Source organism: Doryrhamphus excisus, chromosome 15, assembly GCF_030265055.1.
Source record: "Doryrhamphus excisus isolate RoL2022-K1 chromosome 15, RoL_Dexc_1.0, whole genome shotgun sequence".
Taxonomy (NCBI): Eukaryota; Metazoa; Chordata; class Actinopteri; order Syngnathiformes; family Syngnathidae; genus Doryrhamphus; species Doryrhamphus excisus.
The window spans coordinates 12,501-35,626 of NC_080480.1; the positions used below are offsets into that span (position 1 = coordinate 12,501).

At 43.7% G+C, this 23,126-nt stretch overlaps 4 protein-coding genes across 9 annotated transcripts in view; 3 read left to right on the forward strand and 1 right to left on the reverse strand.

Moving 5' to 3' along the window:
- The window catches only part of LOC131103179 (uncharacterized), a 4,221-nt gene extending 2,156 nt beyond the window's left edge, over positions 1-2,065 (reverse strand). Inside the window, exons 1-2 of one of the 2 annotated variants that reach the window (XM_058049229.1) lie at positions 1,635-2,065; positions 273-521 (exon numbers count right to left, since the gene is read on the reverse strand). In XM_058049229.1, the coding sequence (XP_057905212.1) occupies positions 273-454 (182 nt within the window). In that variant the 5' untranslated portion in view covers positions 455-521; positions 1,635-2,065. Of the gene's footprint in view, positions 1-272; positions 522-1,505 lie in introns of both variants that reach the window. The other variant, XM_058049228.1, reaches the window with a different exon arrangement.
- A 2,658-nt stretch (positions 2,066-4,723) lies between these two features.
- Positions 4,724-11,193, forward strand: mcm5 (minichromosome maintenance complex component 5). Its single transcript, XM_058049377.1, has 16 exons — positions 4,724-5,053; positions 5,765-5,891; positions 5,967-6,095; positions 6,172-6,344; positions 6,418-6,573; positions 6,915-7,084; positions 7,170-7,341; positions 7,430-7,541; positions 7,633-7,776; positions 8,523-8,588; positions 8,779-8,955; positions 9,058-9,170; positions 9,253-9,381; positions 9,677-9,819; positions 10,168-10,295; positions 10,856-11,193. Exons 1-16 carry the CDS (start codon positions 4,884-4,886, stop codon positions 10,955-10,957), a joined length of 2,211 nt encoding a protein of 736 aa, XP_057905360.1. The 5' UTR covers positions 4,724-4,883; the 3' UTR covers positions 10,958-11,193.
- A 2,440-nt stretch (positions 11,194-13,633) lies between these two features.
- Positions 13,634-18,008, forward strand: foxred2 (FAD-dependent oxidoreductase domain containing 2). Of its 2 annotated transcripts, none has more exons than XM_058050021.1 (10): positions 13,634-13,785; positions 14,184-14,395; positions 14,472-14,777; positions 14,865-15,116; positions 15,368-15,688; positions 15,926-16,092; positions 16,221-16,386; positions 16,622-16,848; positions 16,965-17,135; positions 17,262-18,008. In XM_058050021.1, the coding sequence occupies exons 2-10, from the start codon at positions 14,190-14,192 to the stop codon at positions 17,486-17,488; spliced, it is 2,043 nt and encodes a 680-aa protein (XP_057906004.1). In that variant the 5' UTR covers positions 13,634-13,785; positions 14,184-14,189; the 3' UTR covers positions 17,489-18,008. The 2 variants fall into 2 exon arrangements, with proteins under 2 accessions (XP_057906004.1, XP_057906005.1); XM_058050022.1 differs by having other exon boundaries at positions 13,637-13,785; positions 14,188-14,395.
- Positions 18,009-18,149: 141 nt separating this feature from the next.
- ankrd54 (ankyrin repeat domain 54) lies at positions 18,150-23,029 on the forward strand. 4 transcript variants are annotated; one of them, XM_058050087.1, is made up of 9 exons: positions 18,150-18,316; positions 18,418-18,827; positions 19,141-19,188; positions 19,265-19,363; positions 20,519-20,590; positions 21,254-21,301; positions 21,534-21,658; positions 21,790-21,897; positions 22,007-23,029. In XM_058050087.1, exons 2-9 carry the CDS (start codon positions 18,467-18,469, stop codon positions 22,079-22,081), a joined length of 936 nt encoding a protein of 311 aa, XP_057906070.1. In that variant the 5' UTR covers positions 18,150-18,316; positions 18,418-18,466; the 3' UTR covers positions 22,082-23,029. The 4 variants fall into 4 exon arrangements, with proteins under 4 accessions (XP_057906070.1, XP_057906073.1, XP_057906071.1 ...); XM_058050086.1 differs by having other exon boundaries at positions 18,156-18,827; XM_058050088.1 differs by lacking the exon at positions 20,519-20,590 and having other exon boundaries at positions 18,155-18,827.
- The last annotated feature ends 97 nt before the right edge of the window (positions 23,030-23,126 follow it).

Here is a 23,126-nt window from a genome sequence, read left to right on the forward strand (position 1 = left end):
TGGTGAAAATTTCATGTCAATAGCTTGATTAGAAATATGTTTTTTGAGAGAAATGTTGACGTGTTCAATACTTATTTTCCCCGCTGTATAATGACCTCCATGTGGCCGGCTAACATTGTACTGTAACAGCCAGAGCAACCTTTACAGCCAAAGCATTAGTCATGGCACTCGTGTATGAATTGCATATCTTTTGTCATCTATTCATTTATCCTGTGTTATTGTGCTACATGTATGAAGGCCATCATGTCATTTACTTGAACAAGTCTTCCTACCTGTGAAGAACGCCGACGCCATGTTGTTGATGGTCTGCCGACACGATTACATGAGTCCTTCCCCGGGGGCCGACAGACTGCTGATGGACGCAAAAGGTTGAAGCGCCAGAAAATGCCGTCTTGTGCGTGCAATAGGTGAAACTGTCCACTGGAGAACCTATGGCATCAGATGACGCTCCCATTTGGAGCTCATGTTGAGATGGATGCAGAGGGATCCCACGGGCTGTTAAGCGACAAGCGGCTTTTCATCTGTAACAGAAGTTGTAAGATTAGCTGCTATTCCTTTGCTGTAATGAAATACTCAGTTTTATAAAATTCATTCCTGCATTGAATACTTATAATAATAATAATACATTTTATTTGTATAGCGCTTTTCAAAATACTCAAAGACACTTTACAGATGAATGGAGTTGAATAAAGTAAGTAAACAGAATAGAAGACACACCAAAATACAACATTCATTGGTTAATACACAGTTAAAACATGAGTAAAAGTGGGGCGGGGCACAGCAGTCAGATATAAAGAAGTTAGACATTAAAAACAGATTTAAAGAGGTGAGTTTTTAGTTGTTTTTTGAAGGTGGGAAGGTCAGGGCAAGCACGGAGTGAATGGGGCAAAGAGTTCCAGAGGGTGGGGGCAGCGATGGAGAAGGCTCTGTCTCCCCAGGTTCGGAGCTTGGTTATTGTAATGATGCGGTGTACAGAAGTAAGTTTTTTAGTCGCCATTAAAATAGACCGAATAAGGGAGAAGGGTTATGAGTGTGTTTTCTCTTCCGTTGTCACAATGATGCTCAAAGATAAAATCAGCGGCTTACACTCACCTAACAGATGCCTCGCCTCTGATGGCAACAAGTTCCGACACAAACTTAACACGCCATGCACGCGACGTAACCAGGACATCAAGGGATTTTCACGTCAAACGAAATAATTCCAAATAAACCACTTTTAGCTTCAGTTGTCATTGACTATGACGAGGGTAGCGAAACATACTTTTAAAAAATCGTTGTCAATTTGGGCCAAAGTCGTTCACATTATGTTATGGATTGCAAATGAACCGGTTGAAACAATTGTTTCCGTCATTTCGAGCATTCTGCGCGCCAATTATGTCCACAAAATGGCGACCTCGGCTTCAGCTCCTCAACTTCGACATCGTTTATATACTGTTTATTGTCCTATTGTCGGAGCGAAACGCCACTATTCGTGCCTCAACGTGACTTAAAACTTTGATACTGACCTTGTAGCATTGCTTGTGCGTCGTCTGAGTTACATGGCAACTCCAGTGTTCTCCGTCAGGGTGTTGGAACGCCGACTCGATGCCGAATTAAATTGGCGCCAATGAAAACGATGGTGTTGCAAGACAAACCGTTTACTTCGGCACTTCTCCACGGTCGTGGCGGTGTTAACTGTCACTATTTTCAGCCCCAAACCGTGGTAAGGGGCGGCCTGACTTCGTCAGAGAAAGACAGATGGTTGCCTGCTGCTTCCGGTCAACTTTTTTTTTCGACGAGCCAGCAACAACAGAACAGCGCGCGCGCGCGCGCACGAGATCCCCGCACTTCCTTGTTCACGCTCAACCCGCCCCACATAGCTGGCCAAACACATGCCTGTAACAGCGTTGAAAACTTCAAAAAATTAAGCAATATACATGTAATATATTCTAAAGCATTTTCAATAAAGAGTTTCAACAATCACGCCTCTTAGTTTTACAAACAGTAGACGGCATTCCCTCTAGAATACTTCAGCTTGGCTGCCAACAGGTTGACACAGCGTCATTGGGATCGTCGGCGCCATGATCCGGACGAAACCAGGAAGTGCAAACGGGAAGTTACAGCGCGGATGTGACGTCGTGTTTCACAATGATTTTACACTTTATAACAAGAGAAATAATACTTTATACTCCTGAAGCACATTGGGCACCGTTCGTAGGGGGCTTAAAAAAAAGGAGGCATTATTTAATTTGTTGGATTTCACGTAACGTCACCGCTTACTGGCGGATCAGTACGGTGGCCTGTGACGGACATACATAGATGATATTAGCCTCTGTCGCCCTCCTGTGGCCACTTTGAAAACACACAAACGTCTTTTTGAAGTGTACTGTATTTTGGACTAACAAGTATATGTTGAAAGCACACAAATGACACATGATACAGATAACATAGCCAAGAATTGCATAAAAGTAATTTTTAAGGAGAAGAAATCCAAGAATTGAGGCCCTTAATTGACATCCTCCCTCGCCCGCGTCATAATCAGCAGTTCCTTGTCCTCTTAATAATGTAGCCGATAGGCGCACATCCCAGCGTGCTTTGCGGTACTGTCTATGAAAGAAATAGCTGTTAAATTACTTGTTTTAAGCCACGTAAATAGGTTATTCTTGCACACGACTGGCCAAGTCTGTTCTAAATCTATTTATTGTGTTGATGTTTGATGGGATTTTTTCATGACACCGTGACTGTAATCGTTATGCTGGGCAATCATATACTGTGTTTTCTCAACGGTAAAGTCATGGCTAATGTAAGCTTTATCTTACTCTGCTGAAGATTGCGGGACAGCGGACTGACGATGACGCTGACGACAATAGAGCAATATATATAATAATAAGAGCAATATGAAGGCTGCGGCCGCCGGCGACCAAAGAGCAATACGAAGCCGGCGGCAGGGCGCAGACTGCAGCGGCCGTCAGGCAATCTGTTGTCAGCTGCCGGCCTGCGGGCCAACTGGAAACGGTGGCCGGTGGGCAAACTGGAGGCGAGGGTTGGAACCTGAGGCCAAGCATCAATCTAGGTCCACCAATTTTTCGCCATATCATCAGACAATTATTCTGCACGAGTGTGCAAAATTTCAGGGACGGGACTCAACAGGAACCATGTTTCCTTCCCAAATAGATTGACCACGAAGCCGGTCAAAGGCCCTAAAAAAAACAAAACTTTAATAAATTCATCAAGCATCGAGCTAGGTCCACCAATTTTTCACCATATCATCAGACAATTATTTTGCACGAGTGTGCAAAATTTCAAGAGTCTAGCTCTAAAGGAACCTTGCCTAGTAATCGAACAGACTGCTCAAAGGTCATAGGTCACCATCAATTTGTTGAAATTAGAAACACTTTTTCTTGGAGTTTTTTTTTCATTTTTCAATATGTTGCAGACACCATCCCATCATTTAGGAAGAAATTGGTCCCAGCTCGATACAACCTTCCTAAAGCTAAGTAGCTAACCAAAGGTTGCAGAGATGTGAAACTGTGCACACTTGCTTTATATTCTTTGTAGATGTTCTGTTGCGTTTTTTGACACATTTGAACATTTTTTGTCCGATCGGCGGGGGCGTGAACATGAGGAAACAACTAAATTCCGACGCCCGCTGGTCGAAAAGTACATGTCCGACCGACACCCGACTGATGTCGATCCGCTCATCTGGAGGCCCCCAACAACATACTCAAATTTCAGACCTCTGCGTTGTCTGGAAAAAAGATTTCTGCGGGTTAGGGTTATAGCACGACGATGACTCTCAGAGCCTTTGTGGCCATTTCAGCCAGATTTGGAAAATAAAATTATGAAAAAAAATGAATGGACTTTCTTCCATTGGAGTCTCACAAGGCTGGAAAGACAAAACCTCTGAAAAATATGGGGTCGCTGGGGTCAATATGGTCCTCGCAGGGCGTGAAAAACTGCTTTGCCTCCAAAAAACCCTCTTTTTTTCCCATAAATCTCGGAGCCTTTGATCCAGGACCCTGATTTTTTGATATGTGTATCAGGGGCTGGCCGCTGACCTGTGTGCCAAGTTTCAAGTGTCTGGCTCAAAAGGGGGCGTGGCTAGACCTGCAAACCCACTAAATTGAGGCCTGCTTGAGGTCAAAGGTCACCCCTTTCTGAACTAAAATGGACTGACTTTCTTTCATTGGAGTCTCACGAGTCTGGAAAGACAAAAACTGAAAAATGTGCGGTCGTTGGGGTCAATATGGGCCTCGCATGGCGTGAAAAACTACTTTCCCTCCAAAAAACCCTCCAAAGAGACCACCCAGACGCTCCACGACTTCCGGTTTCCGAGATACGACCGTTTTCTGCCAATTGCGCCCCCTTCTGGTGCTCACAGGAAGTCGGAAGTGGTCCCAATAACTCCCCAACGGAAGACCCGCCTCCACTAATTCGGCCGCGAGCTTTCAAACGAGACCATCCGCGACTCTGTACGACTTCCGTTTCCCGATATACGGCTGTCTTTTTCTTTTTATAAATTGTTTATAAATATTACATTATTGACTTTGTTACATATGGACGATGAATTATGAGAAGGCCGCGATGAATGCAAATGTGTGGTTCATTGTTCTGTCACCAAATGCTGTTGCTTCCCTCGCTGCTCTTTTGTCTATTTCGCGCCACCCGAACTAACAAGCCCCACCTCCACGGTGATATCACTATTGGGTTGTTACTACGCTGTCCAATAAAAACAAGCCAAATTTGTATTCGGCCAATGACAGGCAAGAGAAACGCCCCCTCGCGACCAACTGGCGGGAAACAGACAGGAAAGCGTTCACTTTTGCCGCGAACGAAGCTCCAGAAGTTGGCGCTGCTATTGTTCTTTATACACGTAGTTAAGAAAGTCACATCCTTTCTGCAACATGTCTGGCTTTGACGATCCGGGAATTTACTACAGCGACAGCTTTGGAGGAGGAGGACAGGGCCCAGATGACGGAGGACATAAGAGGATACAGATCAAGAAAAGGTTCCGTGAATTTCTTCGACAATTCAGAGTTGGAACTGACCGCACCGGCTTCACATACAAATACAGGTAACGTGGTCCTCATCCCTGTTGCTAAGTAGTTAAAGTCTAAGGCATACATGTGTGATTACCCTTCAAATTCCATTATCCAAATCTGGGTGATGTCCAAATGATGAGTGTATGCGAACTCCGACGTGTTCAAACATAGAATAAATTCTATTATAACCACATTAGATGCGTGAGTGTTGCATTGTGAAAGATTAAGACTGAAGCAGGCTTTGGTTCTGACTTTGGTTCATGTAAAGATAGAGTAGTTGGATTAATAATAGTATCACTGTTCGTGTTCACCGTGTATGTGTGTGTATGAGAGAGAGAGAGAGAGAGAGAGAGAGTCAATGTTTCCCACAAGACTACAATCTATCTGTGGCTCGGCTAATCTAGTCTAATTTCACTCCAACAGGATGTGTGCGTGGATAAAATTGAGCTTTTTTGTGCCATGGGAAATGAGCAACGTCTCATGTTTTAAACCTTATTTTACATCAGAACGTCAAGTTATTCACCCGTGGATGTTTGTTGTGTGGTGCACGCATCCACACAGGCAATATATTTTTGGTAGTCCACATTTATCCATTAAGACTGCCACAAATAAATGAATGCATGGGAAACATTGCGTGTATATATAAGATCCAATTGACTGAACTCAATATAAGACTTCCATTATACCAACACCATACAAGTGCATCATACAGTATATTCAGTTTTTGTTTGTATGTATCTTAGAGATGAGCTGAAGAGACACTACACGTTGGGGGAATACTGGGTGGAGGTTGAAATGGAGGACCTTGCCAGCTTTGACGAGGATCTATCCGACTGTCTTTACAAGCTTCCTACAGAAAACCTGCCGCTGGTAAGATAGATGCACCAAACATGAGCTATTTGATGATTAAGGGCCATCGTCTTAATCTCCTGACTTATTTAATAGCTGGAAGAGGCTGCAAAAGAGGTGGCTGATGAAGTGACCCGCCCTCGGCCGGTTGGAGAGGAGACGGTGCAGGACATCCAGGTCATGCTGAAGAGTGACGCACATCACGCTTCTATCCGCAGCCTTAAGGTAAAACGCATCCCTACGCCGCATTTTGTCATGTTTCCTCATCCCTGAGTTTTTTGTTTTTTTTTTTTTGCTGCAGTCCGAGCAGGTGTCTCGTCTTGTGAAAGTACATGGCATCATCATCTCTGCGACGGGAGTGAAGGCGAAGGCCACCAAGGTGTGTCTGCAGTGTCGCGGCTGTCGCACCATCATCAGCAACATCTCCCTGCCTCCAGGCCTGCAGGGCTACGCTCTACCACGCAAGTGCAACAAGTGGGTGCAACACAAAAGAGGTGAGCAACTGTGGCACGTTTTATAAACAACTTATCTATGTCTCTTTCCGTAGAGATACTACTGGAACGGCCAAGTGCCCTGTGGACCCCTTCTTCATCATCCCGGACCGCTGCGTTTGTGTCGACTTCCAGACGCTCCGCCTACAAGAATCTCCGGATGCTGTACCACATGGGGAGATGCCCCGCCATCTTCAGCTCTACTGTGACAGGTGAACACATCCCCCTTATTTGCATTTCAACATTCGTGACCCTGTTGTCTTGTGCTTATCATAATTAGGCTGTTTTTTGGCAGAAAATCCATCTCATTTGCCGTACAATCAACTAACCGAGATAAACGAGCAACGTGTGTAAACGCATGTACGCTAACATACATGCTAAACGATACAATTTTACACAACTAATTTATAACCCACAAGGCATGCTGGGAAGCCCGCTTCCCCAGTAGGAATTTACCCAGTGTACCTTATGGGGCAACTTCCTAGCATAAGTGAGGCAGGTGTTTGGATTGACTACCAGCATCGACAACTAAGTCGCAGTATTTCCCAATTAGGTACCTTTGTGATCGTGTGGTCCCGGGAAACCGAGTGACCATCATGGGTATCTACTCCATCAAGAAGATGGCTGCAGCGAAGGCCAAAGGCAAAGAGAAGAGTGCCGGTGTGGGTATTCGTGCCTCCTACCTGAGAGTGGTTGGCATCCAGGTTGACACGGAAGGGGCAGGTAAATGTACATGAATGCATTAAATCCTTGTTCATTTATGTCTGGAGGCTACCGCAAAACGATCAATTATCGGGTCTTTTTGCAGGTCGAGGTGCCACCGGCTCAGTGTCTCCACAGGAAGAGGAGGAGCTGAGATCATTGGCTGCGTCTCCTGACATCTATACCTCTCTAGCTCGCTCTGTAGCTCCCTCCATCTATGGCAGTGAAGATCTTAAAAAGGCTATCACCTGTCTGCTGTTTGGAGGTTCAAGAAAGAGGTACAACAAGTCTACTGGATCAGAAATAAAGGCAGTACTTGGGGCTGCAAGTCACCAATGCACATAAACGTGTGCGTCTTGTCCCCAGGCTGCCTGATGGTCTCACTCGCAGAGGTGACATCAACCTGCTCATGCTTGGAGATCCTGGTACGGCCAAATCTCAGCTGCTCAAGTTTGTGGAGAGGTGCTCACCTATTGGGGTAATGCTTACATTTTCCTGTAATAAGTTCCTTATTTCTTGACAGTGTCTACAGTATGCATCAAGTGCCAGCTGTCATTGTCCACCCTCAGGTTTACACCTCAGGAAAGGGCAGCAGTGCCGCTGGTTTGACTGCTTCTGTTTTGAGGGACCCGACCACGCGTGGGTTTATCATGGAGGGTGGCGCCATGGTGCTGGCCGATGGTGGTGTTGTCTGCATTGATGAGTTTGACAAGGTCAGCAGATCGTTATAGGAAAAGCCTGGTGAAGTGCATGAGTCTGAGAGGACCGGGTGGTAATCATTAGCTCTGAGAAAACTCACAAAGTGCGTATCGACCTGTCAGAAATTGCAGGAGGTAATTTCTCAATCACTATGACAGTCAGACCCACAGTGTCATTTTAGAACGCTAAAACCATCACACAGCTACTTAACACTAAAAAGGTAGTTAAGAAATGTACAAGGACAAGTACCAATATGAGTTGTTAATTAAAAGACTTGAGTAGTGTCCTCCTGCAATTTCCGGTGGGTTGACAAGCTTGCTGTGAGTTCTCTTGTAGCTCGTGATTGGTTCCTGTTGAAAAAAGAGCTACCGTTTCCTCACCAACTCACACTGGCACACTATTTAAACAATTAGTAGTAGTACCAGTTGCTGTGAGACTCAAAAGCTGAATCTGTTGGGTGCTAACGAGTGGTGTTTACAGTGATGTAATAATTCCAAGACGATTTTATTGTGAATGTTGATCTGAAATCAGAAAAAGCTACCAGGAGAGTTATGAGCGTCTGTGACTCTTTTCAGCATCTGCTGGTGGTCCCGAAAATGACCCACACGAAAAATCGGTATACTGTAATGTATGCGTGTAATTGTTTCTTAATGTGTAAAAGTGAATTTACAGTGTGTTTAACTGATTTCAACTGCAATTTTATGTAAGTCATAAGTCTTAATTTAAAGGTTGTAAAGGAAAAACACAATTGTTACTGCAGATGCGAGAAGATGACAGAGTGGCCATCCATGAGGCCATGGAGCAGCAGACCATCTCAATCGCCAAGGTAATGGAGAGAGATATTATAACTGGACAAATGTATAAACATTAAAACTGCAACAGAAATTGAGTTGTCTTAAAAAAATAAATAAAATAGCGGAGAATGGTTTTGATCCATTGACCTCTGGGTTATGGGCCCAGCACGCTTCCGCTGCACCACTGAACTGTATCTGAAATGATCCAGCCTCTCTTCCCAGGCCGGCATCACCACCACTCTGAACTCTCGCTGCTCTGTGCTGGCTGCTGCCAACTCTGTGTTTGGTCGCTGGGATGATACCAAGGGGGAGGACAACATTGATTTCATGCCCACCATCCTGTCAAGATTTGACACCATCTTCATCATCAAAGACCAGCATGACCAGCAGAGGGACATGGTAACAGGCCTCACGTGAAACCTTTCTCGGCACATTAAAATTATGTTGCTGAGAGTATTCTTTCAAAACCGCCCTTCTCTTTTTTTTTTTTTTTTTTTGCAGACATTGGCTCGCCACGTGATGAACGTTCACCTGAGCGCTCAGACTCAGACAGAGGGTGTCGAGGGCGAGATCCCACTGGCCACCTTTAAGAAATACATAGCCTTCTCCAGGGCGTAAGTCTTGTTTGCATTCTCTCATCATGGCAGATGTACTGTACACTCGCATGTTCATTCATGTGCTTTGGTCTCCTCGTAGTAAATGTGGTCCACGTCTCTCTGCCGCGGCTGCCGAGAAGCTGAAAAACCGATATGTGCTGATGAGGAGTGGTGCAAGGGAGCATGAGAGAGAGACTGACAAAAGACCCTCCATCCCCATCACTGTCAGGTATTTATATTTCTACTATGAGCAGATTTGTCATCACTGTGTCGTTGTAATATCCAAGGAAACATATAATGCTACATTACACCCGGGAATGTCCAGACATTTTCCACCGAGGGCTTCCCTCTGGTCGTTGAAGTCTAATACGGCACAGACTATTCTAATGCTTTGCCGCCGAGATCCATTTTCTGTCTCCACACTTTTTTCTCCAAAGACTTTGGTGCTATACAAATGAAGATATGCTAAACCTCATTTCTGTTTACACGCCTCCATTTTTTGAATGAGTCTGCTTGTATTCCAGGCAACTTGAGGCTGTTGTGCGCATAGCAGAGTCTCTGGCCAAGATGAAGCTGCAGGCTGTGGCTGGAGAGGAGGAGGTGGACGAGGCCCTTAGACTGTTCCAGGTTTCCACGCTGGATGCTGCACTGTCTGGCAGCCTTTCAGGTATGTGTGTTTTTTGTGTCATTTTTTTTGCCATTTACGTACGTTACATTTACATCTTATTAATGATGGCAGTTGCTGAATCACTTAGCTTAGGTATGTGCTGTAAGTGGGCACGTTGGAGACATATGGTCTTTTTGTAAAGACTGTTGGTTTGTCCTTGAGCACTGGGCTTCCACCTGCTTGGGATGCGCTTTCATGCCCAGCCCCCTCACAATGTGCACATCATACATTATTGGTTTACAAAAGTTCATGTAGCATGCCCTACCAATCAAAAGTTTGAGACACTTTGTGTGTCTCTAAATTCCTTGGGATGCTTTTTGACCGAATGCAACTTCATTCTATGCACAGGAGTGGAGGGCTTCACCACTCAAGAAGACCAGGAAATGATCTCCCGCATTGAGAAACAGCTAAAGAGACGCTTTGCTATCGGTTCCCAGGTGTCTGAGCACAGCATCATCCAAGACTTCAGCAAACAGGTGAGTGTGACGGTGGGCTACGCTCAGTGATACTTGAATGCACAACCTTAAAAAAAATAATCAGTTTGTCAGAACCGATTTCACTATTGGTGTCGCAACAATCACATAGTAGTTTATGGGTGCGGGTTATCCAGGCACCCAGTTTATGGGTACGGGAATCCAGGCAATTACGTGCTCCAATAATGTCCAGACAAATGATCACGTTGGAATTAACATTGTTTATTTTGCACAAATGAATGCAAATAAATGAAAACAAATAAGGTGGCAAATATGATGGCGGATTTATCTAATGGGGGGGTCAAGGGGTGAAAGTGCTTGTGAGAGGGCGAAAGCAATGGTGCGTGCGTGCGTGTGAGCGATAAAAATTGTTTGACCTCCCGTCACCCTTAATCCATATGCTATCACTTCTGCCCTTTTATACCAAACACCTTCATACCGCCACCAGTGGTCAACCAATTATAACACTTGGATTACTCCAAAACAAACACAAAGAAAACATAAATGGATCCTACAATTAGTAAGAAACATTAAAGTTTGTTATATGTTCTTTGCCATTGAAGAAATATCCAGAACATGCCATCTACAAAGTCCTCCACCTGATGTTGAGAAGGGGTGAGCTTCAGCACCGCATGCAAAGAAAAGTGCTCTACAGAGTCAAGTAGACACATGTTTGTGTGTTCCACCACATAAACATTGATGTAAATAATTGTCTGCGTCCTTGGCAGTGAATGCTGTTGTGTACATGTACCCTTCATGATTGTTCTGGTGAATTATTGTCAACTAGACTTTAAAATAAAAGGTCTGACGGTTGTCACCCATGGAAATGATGCTTTTGTACCACCATTAAGCATGTCCTGTAAAGAACATGAATAAAATGTTTGGCAGTTATAAAGACAAATGTTGTTGGGGTTTTTCATTTCAGCAGAGATGCTCATTTGATCAAAACTTGCAATGAAAGTGATTGTTGTAATTCCAGTATTAGATTAGATTCATTAGATTAGATCGTTCCTTCTTTCACTTGCCATTGTTCACTCTTGACACAATCCGGGTTTAATCCTCACACAGTCACCACTAGGTACTCCCCACGAGCATATCAGTAACAAATTAACAGAACAGGCAAATTTGTCAGGATTTAAAGGTTACCTGAACATGCAATATCGAAAAATGGATAAATTACAACAATGTAAGGCAATAAATGTTATCAAAATGCTCCTAACCTACATACTACATACCCCCTTCCCCACAAGTGGCAAGTGATTAGTATAGTGCTATAAATGCATTATCATTCCTATAGTAGCTGTTAAGATACAGTCCCACAGTGAAATTGATGATGGGAAGCTGGCATCGTTGATATTTGATTGTTCTGTCAGTGTTGCAACACTCAAAAGCTTCCTCAAAAGCAAACCTGAAGAAAACCAGAAACAAATGTCAGCATATTTCCTCGGCAGCCGCTGTATAATTTATTTCCTGTTTTAATACTGGTCCCACAATAACTTCCTTGCAGGAAATAGTCACCTGCGTGTTGAACTCAAAGGCGGCGACCTCCTCCTCGGTCATGTCGATGCTGTTCATGCGGCTCCTGTACATCTGTTTGAAGCGGTTAGGGCTGCTCACACCAGGGAAGGAGAAAAACAAAGGCCCTTCTTTGCCAGACAGACCAAGGGATTTCTGGGTCATTTTACCGAACACTTGTCCTCCTGACAGATCTCCAAGATATCGGGTGTAAGCGTGAGCCACCTGCAGTATTGGATTCTCTTTGCCAATCTGCAAAAACAACACAATTAGTACACAGCATGCCTATATGCTCGTATTGATTTTCTTGTACGAGTAGTGTGTAAGTGTTTATTTCGATATTGGAATTTTCCCTTATAAGAATTACGCCAGTATCAAATAGTGTTCTGGTCACTTGCCGTGTTGAAAAAAAGTTTGCCTCTCATTCCGTTTGGAAGTGGTATGTTTTTGTCTTCTTCCTTTGTCCTTCCCTACTCTGTTTGAAACCCTTTCTTAGATTTACAATTAATAAATTGGAGGTCAAATGTTTTGCTCTGTAGCATGCTATTGTTTAAAGCACCGTCCTCCCTTTTGTCCCTGCAGTGATTCCATAGCCTGTGGTTAAGAGTCCAGCAATGTAATTCAATAAATCCTACTTTGGCTCGGTCTGGAACCAAGTTGAAGGGTAGCATGACAGCAGATGCAACAGTCGACAGTAGAGAAAACAGGGAAACATCACTCGATTACGTTTTTAAAGATGGATGTCTGGGGCCGAACAAGCCCACCGTGGTGTTGTGGTTATTATTCTGGACTTTGGAGCGGATGGCTCAGGTTCAAATCTCCACTAGTAAGCACCATCGGTATTCATCAGGAAGGGCATGCGGAATATAACGGACTCAGGCCAAAAATCAGTATGCGGATCAAAAAGATCAGCTGTGGCAAATCCGTAAGGAAAAAGCCGAAAGAAAACAAACAATGTCCAGGGCCGAACAGTGGACGAGTGGTTAGCATGTAGGAGATCGGGAAGACCTGGGTTCGATTCTCCGCTTGGACATCTCTGTGTGGAGCTTTCATGTTCTCCCCTTGCATGCGTGGCTTTTCTCCGGTTACGCCACTTTCCTCCCCCATTCCATGTTAGCTTCATTGGAGTTTGCATGTTCTCCCCGTGCATGCATGGGCTTCACCGGGTACTCGGATTCCTCCCCCATTCCAAAAACATGCTAGGTTAATTGGCCACTCCAAATTGTCCATAGGTATGAATGTGGGTGGGAATGGTTGTTTGTCTATATGTGCCCTGTGATTGGCTGGCCACCAGTCCAGGGTGGACCCCGCCTCTCGCCCAAAGACAGCTGGGATAGGCTCCAGCATACCCGCGACCCTCGTGAGGATAAGCGGTATAGAAAATGGATGGATGGAACATGAATGTCCCTCAGAACCCTATCTATTCTCAGATTTTAGGTTTTAGAGTGATTTTAGGCCCACAATACACTTGATCGTTAAGAAAAAAGTCACACTATCAGGTTGCACCGAAACAAAGGACATGTTTTCAAAGTAAAATAATATTGTTAAAAAAACGCCAAATTCCGCCCGGACTCCAAATGGTTAATCATGCAACGTGCATTGGGACAGGACTACCTGTAGCATTAAAAACGCTCAAAATTATGCTAACAAGTTTTGGACATTCATTAACAAGTAAATGATATAAATTATTGTTCTACTCTGTGGCTATTTACAATCCACACAACGTCATAATTCTGTTGTTTGTTTTGTTTAAAAGCAAAGGATTGTACTCCGTTCTATTCTAGTCTATCCTATAACCACGCCCACTTGGGCGGGCAGACAACCAGTAAACAGACAGTGGGCGGGCTTAGTGGATTTTCAAGGTGGAACACATTCTCCCACATTTATCAAGCTGCTGACAGCAAAACACAGGAAAATGTAGAAAATGCTTCTCTCTCCGCTACAGATGTCGCGTCCAAAGGAGCGAGTGTTGTAGAAGGTAACGTCTGTCTTCATCCACCGCTTGGCTCTTCTGGTTCAGCGGTCGATGGCACTGGCCGCATCCACAACACAGTGACATAACAGCGGCCGGGGAGCTCAGGGAGAGCCGGGGATTTTAGTCGCTTGTCTACTGCGTTTTCTTTGCACGTCTTGCCCACTTTGTACGGCTTAATTGTAGATTTGTTTACGTGCCTGGCTGTTTGTCATACTCTTTTAATGCTGGGTTTGTGTCCAAATGCCCTACAATTCAGGATTCCTGGATAGTTTTAATAATGGTCCACATGGCCATGCATGCTGGGAATCAAATGCTATTTCATAATTCTAATTCATTTTTGTCAAAGTACATCTTTTTGTTGATGTAGAGTTTTAAAAAGCACTTGTGCTGCTCTGCTTCAGTAAGATATGGATTCCAGCCTTCCGTGTTTGATCTTCTTCATCCTGACTGGTGTGACCCCATGCTTTGGAGATGACAATGACACTCGCCATCATGAGTATTGTGTCCTTGGAGCTGGACCTGCAGGACTGCAGATGGGCTACTTCCTCTCCAAAGCTAAAAGAGACTACATCATCTTGGAGAGGAACTTGGGACCGGGCAGCTTCTTTCACAAGTAGGTAGCGAAAGATCGTCCACCCTCGTTGTGTTAAAGCACATTTCACACTCACCCAGTATTTTTGCATGTCAAGATATCCCAGGCACAGGAAACTCATCAGCATCAATAAGATCCACACTGGACGGCAGAACAGAGAGTTCAACCTGCGCCATGATTGGAACTCGTTGCTGAGTGATAAACCTGACCTTCTGTTCAGGCAAGTGAGCAGTGACTTTTACCCGCCAGCTGATGCCTTCCCGCTGTACTTGTCCGTGTTTGAGAGGGAGCTCAGGCTGAGGGTCACATACGGCGTAGATATTGGAAGGATCAGGACCGTGCTGTCGTCAACCAGCAGGAGTTACATCCTAACTGACCAACATTCAAAGGATTACAAATGCAGGTGATTCTGTTATTTTGTTTTCTTCAGAGTAACACATGACATGTACTGTATATAAAACTTAGGTCACGTTGTGCTCCATGGCCCCAGTGTTCTCCTGGTGGCTACCGGTCTGTGGGTTCCTCAGGAGGTAGACTTTGTAGGTTCTGACCTGGTGGAGGGCTATGAATCTATCTCCACAAACCCAGAGGACTATCAGAACCAGGCGGTACTGATTCTGGGCAAAGGCAACTCTGCTTTTGAAACAGCCCAGGGCATTTTAGGGAAAGCTAGTCGGATCCACATGGTCAGTCGCAGCCCGGTTCGACTGGCTTGGCAAACACATTACGTTGGAGATCTCAGGTAGGAGCACCGTCCAAATTCTGTCATCTGTCATTTGCTTTGTTTCATACCACACAATGTTACATACAATTCCCCCTCAAGAATAATACTACTTTACTTCAGACTCTTGACTAATATATGAAAGTATATTTTATATACACATACTGTATTTCTGTAAGCACAAAAATCATGTATTCAGCATCCACAAAAACAATGTCACATTGAAGCTTGTTATATTGCAACATGACTGGACCTTTTGTTTGTGTTTTTAGGGCTGTGAACAATGAGCTCATAGACACATACCAGCTAAAGTCCCTTGATGGGTTGGTAGAAGCCAGCCTGGAGCAAATAGTGATCATTCGACAAAAGGATGAAGGCATGATGACATCAAGCAGAAAATCTGTCAAAGAGGAGAAGGGACGGTTGTATGTGACGTTAAATAAGTACATACAAAGGCAGTCCGAGAAGAACAGCTCCGATGTGACAGCAGAAGAGCTGCTTGGATATCACATCGACAACTTCTCCATGCGGAAGCCCTATGACCGTGTCATTCGATGCCTCGGCTTTCGATTCAACTTCAGCATATTTGACAGGTGCTGGCAACCTTGTCGTTACTGTATTACTGTATCCCACCAGGATACATCAGAATTAGCTTAGGACGTTTCATGCATTTATAACTTCAATAGTCATTGTGCCTGGTTGTATATAGTGGTGTTGTAGTTCTGGGTATTGTTAATCCCTCACACTTTGAATTTCGCAGCGTTTGTCATTATATACAGTATAGAGGCGTAATTATGTTGACCCTAAAATTAACATTAATATCCCCCCAGCTCTGCCTGCCCACCTAACAGTGAGAATGCAAGAGGGAGGTTGCCAAGGGTGACAGCCTGGTATGAAGGTTATGACACTCCTGGTTTATTTGTAATTGGAGCTGCTGCGCACTCCAGAGACTACCGCTCCTCAGCTGGTGGTTTTGTTCATGGATTTCGCTACACAGGTAAGAATTAGTCATTTGAACCATTTGCATAAGGGTAAGTTCTGGACTAATGTTTTGTACCCGTATGAAACTTGGCTATGTGCATTCTAATTACATTTCAATAGTTCTGCATGCTGTTTGTGTCATAGTGCGTGCTGTACATCATGTGCTTGAACACCGTTACCATGGAGCACTGTGGCCATCTACAAAACTGTTGACAACACAGCTGCTGTCTGCAGTTCTGAAGCGGGTGGGTGAGGCCTCTGGGCCCTACCAGATGTTTGAGATGCTTGGAGACGTGATTTTGTTGAGAGGGTAAGAAAAAGTGACAGAAGAAAAATTTGTAGCACTGGACATTGTGATGTCATAGAAGCTAATCTGCATTATTAAACGCCGTTAATTTAATTCCCAGCTAAGTCCCATTTTAAATCTGAGATCACATCAGCAGAATGGATTTACACTATGTTTCCATTACACTGTAATATGTTTTCCACTGTAAACACGTTTGTCACATCTTAGCACCATGTCTCCTTCCTCTGCTTATTTAAAGATCTCACTGCCAATATGTGGAGGAATTCCCACTCCAGGCCTTGCCTCAGTTCTCCTCTCTGTCGGGCCACAAGGTGTCTGAGCATGGACTGGTGGTTCTAGTGATGCAGTATGGGAAGAACAAGATCGACTATCTGGGACAAGGCCGGGCAGTAACAGATTGGACCAAAGCTTGGAAATCCAATTTTTTACACCCAGTTTTATACTACTATGACACACTACCTACTGGTGAGTTAGACTTGGGAGGGGGGCGGGCGTCCATTGGGGAAGTGGTACTTTTTGTCACTGGCATTTAACAGGTAGCAAAATATGTGTGGAAGTTGACTGAAGTTATTGTATTATAGAGGAAGAGATGAAGCGCCGTCCCCATAGGTGGCCGTTGCCAAGGCCTAAGGCAATTCATCACATGGTTGAGGACTTCCTTACTGAGTGGGAAGCTCCCATATCTCACATCCAGCCTTTGCGGCGCTTCCTGGAACACTGCGTCCACACTGACCTCAGAGCCTTCTATGCAGGTAAAACAACACTTAGCAAGTCCAGTCCAGCCTGCTGCAACCCACTGTTTTAGCTTCAGTGGGGGCTTGTTTGTTTTTGACTGAGTTCCAAGGTTATTTACTGCATTTCCCCCCTTCCATATTTAGAATCCTGTTTCCGCTTATCCCTCACACACCGGAAGCCTCCGCTGTTTTGTCGCCAAGGATACTTGAAGCAGCAAGGCCTTGTTCGCAGTAAACCGCCGCACTTTCGTTACACTGAACCCTTGCCTGGTGAGCAGCATGCAGACACGCCTGGGGCTGATGCTGCATTCCCTGACTACCTGGCACAAGCTGGAGCCTCCATGTCGTCAGGAATAAAACTTGACCTATGATTGTTTTTTTATAGAAGAATGTTTGTTCAAGCTATGTCTGTCACACCATTCGGGTCTCGGGTCTGCTACCTCCAGCACCTAGAAATCCAGACAAAACCCCTCTACAGACTACTGGTTCCTCACCACTCTCACCCTTCATTTTGTCACTCATCGCCAAAGCTTAAATGTTAGCTACTTGAATTGTTCTGCCAAAGAATGATTGCTCTTGCTTCCATTTTCATGTAGTTATATTTTATTTTTTGCACAGTGGAGCGATACAATATTGTCATATGTCACTAAAAATCCCTTAGCTTAAATGGAAACCATTGCTTGTTACTGGTGAGAAACATGTTGTACTGTGTGTGCAATGAGTACTGTTCACTATATTAAAAATGTTCACGCTTTTACCACAGGACCAAAAAATTATATATTTAAAAGGATTGTTTATGAGGGTGGCTGGTGTTGGAACGTTAAATGCATAAATGTATACTTCACTTGAAGTCAGTTCACAAATTAAAAACCCTACAAAACATTGAACCAACCCGCACGCTCTTACGGCTCAACATTTCACGCATGCGCATCTGATGCAGTGCTTCATTCGCGTTTTCTGATTGGGTGCCCGCTTGCTTGTTTCTATTGGAAAGGAGCAGATTAACAAAACGGAACGTGATTGGTTAAATTTTAGCACGGGGAGTTGTGACTATTCAATGGGTTTGCGTTTTACTACTGTCGTACCATGAAACGGAAACGTGGAATCGGAGACATTTTGGTTCTGTGACGGGAAGGTATCTGCCACTCTTAAAATATTTCAAGTTTCCCCTGAAAGGAAAGCCGTTCATTTGGAGTTGCGTACGTCAACACACCATGATGTGTTTTCCGTCGTCGTCGTCGTAGGTGCCACATCGTCTCCGGATAATAATGGCGACTTTATTTCCTTTTTGTTCTGGCAGCAATGTGCAGTGTAAACACAGCTCCCGTATGTCATGAACACGAGTGACAATGGACGGGTGGGTTTCAGTCGTTGCACCAGATAATGGTGGATCAAGCTCCGAGGGCGAATACATTGTCGAATCCTGTCCCGAACATGAAACCCAGGAAGTGGAGAACGGAACGCAACGGAGGACTGTGGAGAGGATGGACGACGGGGGATCGAATGTCGAATGTGGGGAGCCCAAAGTGGTGTTGGGACGAGTCGGACAGAGGGACGACAAAGAACTCCGGTACTTGCACTTGTTATGGGAACCGGGGCGAGCAGAGGCTGGAACCGGTGGTATGACAAGCAAGATGGGGAAGGTGACCGGGAGCAGGGCCAGGCGGTTCCACCGAGTCACACGGAATCCTATTGGTAAAGATATCTACGGTAAGACATTGTTTATGTGACAAATACATTTGTAGGGATAGGGTTATTAGCATCATAGCACTATATCCGTCAAATATACTTGGATCTAAAAGGGCATTTAAATTTAAATGACCAGGTTGCTCAGGGAGCTGCAAATTGACACCCCTGAATTTCCTCTAGTTTGTAAATGTGAAAGTGAAGGCTGTCTATACTACATTTCTCAAAAGAGCAGCACACCAGACTCCTGAATGCATGTTTTCCAACTTCCTGCTATATGACCTCATTCACCTTTCCAAAAAGTACATTTTCTGCTTTGAATGTCCTTTCATCACAGCTGTAAAGAGACTGAGGGAAGCAGCGAACAGCAATGACATTGACACGGGTAAAAACAGGTTGCATATTAATTCCACGAGAGGCAAGACGAGCTGTGTTTTAATCTTTGAGATGTGTTATTCCAGTCCGGAAGCTATTGCAGGATGACATCGACCCCTGTGCGGCAGATGACAAGGGAAGGACAGCCTTGCATTTTTCTTCCTGCAATGGCAACGAGAGCATTGGTAGGTTGAAGTCAGTAGCTGAAAGAGACATATGGTGGAACCCGTTTTGGTAGGGCCCCTCTTATGTCACAATCTACAATTTTTGCAATTCTACAATTTCTACAAAAATCTACAATTTGGAGTAACCAGTTAACCTAACAAACTACATGTTGTTGGAATGGGAACCGGACTACCCGGAGAAAACCGGGTGGAGACTGGGAGAAGATGCAAACTCCACACAGAGATGCCCAAGTGGAGATTCAAACCCAGGTCTTCCCGATCTCTTGACTGTGTGGCCAAAATGCTAACCACTCCCTCACCGTGCAGCCACTGTTGGACTATAAAATACTCAAAGAAGCCTCTACAGCCCTATGTACCTTACCGCAAGAAGCACACCACACTTCAGTGATGTCTACATAGCTCTGCAACTCTTCTTCTCTCTTGGGCTGCCTCTAACTAGCAGGTAAACACCACTACCCCCTTGAGCCCAACCCCTGAATCATAGCCGAGAACCATACACAATACTTCTGCTGCTCCAGTATCATATGAAAACTGAAGAATCCAAATAAAAATATGCACAAATGGAGGAAAACAATGTCAACAGACTGCCTAAGTTTGAAAAATGTGTTATTATCACCTGGTCCCCTAATGTCTCTGGCCAAAATCACAAGATGATTTGCAAGCAATGGTTCGTTGTCTGTTGGCTATGTCGACAACCGCTTATGTCGATGTCAGTCTGCCAGTCTCAGGGGTGGCAAGCTAAGCGGGTTCCACTGTATAACGATTTCAATTCTTGGTCGCCAGTTCACACATTGAAATTATGCCTCCTGCTCCCTCAATCAATCTTTTACAATTTGAGACCAATTAATCTTGGCATTTGGGGAAATATGCCTTCAGGGACGGGAAAAATACATTCATGGAGAAATCTCCTCAATCGGTATATTCGAATAGTTGACCTAACATAATGGATAACACAGTTATGATGGACAGGAGGCAGGTTTATTTATGAAATAATCAATTAAATAATCGTAAATTGTATAAATACGCCCGCAAAAATAGGAATAAGCATTTTGAGAGAGCAATATGGTTGGCCCACTCAAGTCTTTGTGCTCCCGAGGAAATTCTTCACAACATGCCCTCTAGATAATAAAAAAACTATTAAACTTCTGTGTGCAGTGCAGTTACTGCTGAGCTACGGTGCAGACCCCAACCAGCGTGACAGTCTGGGAAACACCCCACTCCATTTGGGTAAGAAGAAAGCAAACTTGTACTTCACTACTGGTAATGGTGTCTTGGGACACAAAGGACTATATTTCCACTCGGTCACACATATCAATTGCTGTACACTGTCCTAAAATGGCTGAATGACCTAAAATACAAATACAAGACGTTCAGAAAATGCTTTGAAAGACACGTTTATATCGTAGAATTCTTCTCTGGTCACAAGGTGTCAGTAATGTTACACGGAAGAGACAATGTCCACCACAGGAAGTACTGTTAAAAAACAAACAAGAAGGAAGTCTTCCTATGCGAACGTGTAAGGTCTATATTATTATTATTTTTATGCCTACTATATTTGATTAATACAAATGTAAAAGTGACTCTAGGGGTGTTATTTCATGTCTACAGGGCTCTAATCGTGTTACAAATTGTTTGTAGAAAGTCATAAAAGGGTTTTCTTTGCTCTAACTACAAAAATCTTTCATTCCTACATAAGGAATTCCAATTCATGAAAATCAACTCACCGTCACATCTGGAACAAAGTAACAGTGATAATTGAAGGAGTCTTGTGTACTGTTTATATATATTTTTTAATCGCTTAGATTGGTGGTATTCTTGCATGCATGATGATTTAATCAGCCTAAAATATGATTTTATGTCACATGATCATTTTAACCTGTGTGTCTGCAGCGGCCTGTACAAACCACGTGCCTGTCATCACCACATTGCTGAGAGGAGGTCAGACCACAGTTATTGTCAATGTATAAGTTAATGCAGCCTACAGTATTCAGTCAAAGATTTATTTAAGCTGTGTTTTTAAGACTTATTTATTTTTGAATTTTACAAACGTATACAGGGTCAAATAATATACATTCTCCATACTACGTCCAGTGGCTATTATTCAAGTATTAATGTGTATTTATGGCGAGTATTTGATCATCCTGATTAATTGCCCTTTTTTGGTGCAAAGGGTCCCGTGTGGATGCCCTTGACCGAGCAGGTCGGACCCCTCTACATCTTGCACGCTCCAAACTTAACATTCTGCAGGAAGGAGACTCACGCAGCTTAGACACTCTCAGAGGAGAAGTGACACAGGTAGACGATGAGTTTGTCTGTTTTGTCTGTGAACGAATAAAACATTTAATTGTATTACATGTGCATTTATATTGGTATGAATATATATGATCTGTGGATGTTTTTTTTGTTGGTTTTCTTCCACCACTAAGATTATTCAAATGCTGAGGGAATATCTCAATTTAATGGGCCAAAGTGAAGCTAAAGAGAGACTGGAGCACATTTCCACCCAGCTGCAACACACACGAACCAAAGAGCAAGTAAGATTATTACATGTACAGTATATATTCCAAATAGTTCAAATGAGATCGTGCATTGATGGGTTGTCACAAATTTACGTGTATATTTTTCACCTTTTCATTTTTTTAGGTGGATGAGGTGACTGATTTACTGGCCAGCTTTACTTCACTCAGCCTACAGAAACAGAATTTGGGAGACAGGTAGAGGATTAGAAAGCAGATTTTCTGCTGCGTTTTAAAGCAAGCCTCTGCTCCGCTATCCTGAATACAACTTCTAATAATCTGGACTACAATTCCATTTACAATACTATTGTAGAGTGTGTCATTCACAAATTCTACAATTATGGACATATCTCTTCTGATAACAACCTATTGGGTCCCGCCATAGAAATGTTATCATGCAGATTAGTAAAGTATAACAATTATTTTAAAGTGAATGTAAAAATCAGGAAGTTGGCACAACTGCTGTTGTAATGTTTTCTGCCTGAACAGTGAAAGTTGTCTGTGAGGTGCTGGTTACATTCTTGTGTTTCTCTGTGAAAATTTCTGATTCAGGGCTTATTTTGCCCAAAACAAATTTGGTTTTATTCACTTCTCCATTCGTCTCTCATTAGTGGACCAAAGCTTTCCATTTTTCTTTCCTTGGGTGCATCCTCAATTTTTCTTTCATGTGTCTGTTTTCAGACTAAAATCTTGACAAATAAATTTAGGGTGTGCCTCACACGGCTGACCTCCATTGTGCCAAAAAGGGCAACAGTAATTACTTATTCTTTCTGGGCTTCTGACTGTTCAGCAGCAGAAAGTTTCCCCAGTAGTATACAATATGAGTTGTATTTGAATATATGTTCTTAGTTTCAGGTAGTTAATTGCAAGGGAATTTTATATTTACTTTAAGCTGATAATTCCACTGCACATTTAATGCAGCGTGCACAACCGACTGGTTCAGCCCAGAAGAAGGTGTGATGTGCTGTGTCTATCTCCCTGCCTTTGTTTTATCATTACACACATGATTTTATCTATGTGAGCAATTAGGTTTAAAAATATTTTTTTTCCTCACAGGAAACCTGGAATTGCTTACCGTTTGTATTGCATGTTAATGTTTAACTGTTGTGTAAAAATGGCTATGTTTGATTCAATAAATGCTTATGTATTAGTGACAGTTGTATTTGTGTTTGTTAGCATATTGAGCTCAGGAGTCGCGGCTCATTCCTCCTCATCGTGGATTGGCTGCAGAGCAAAAGCCCCGCCCG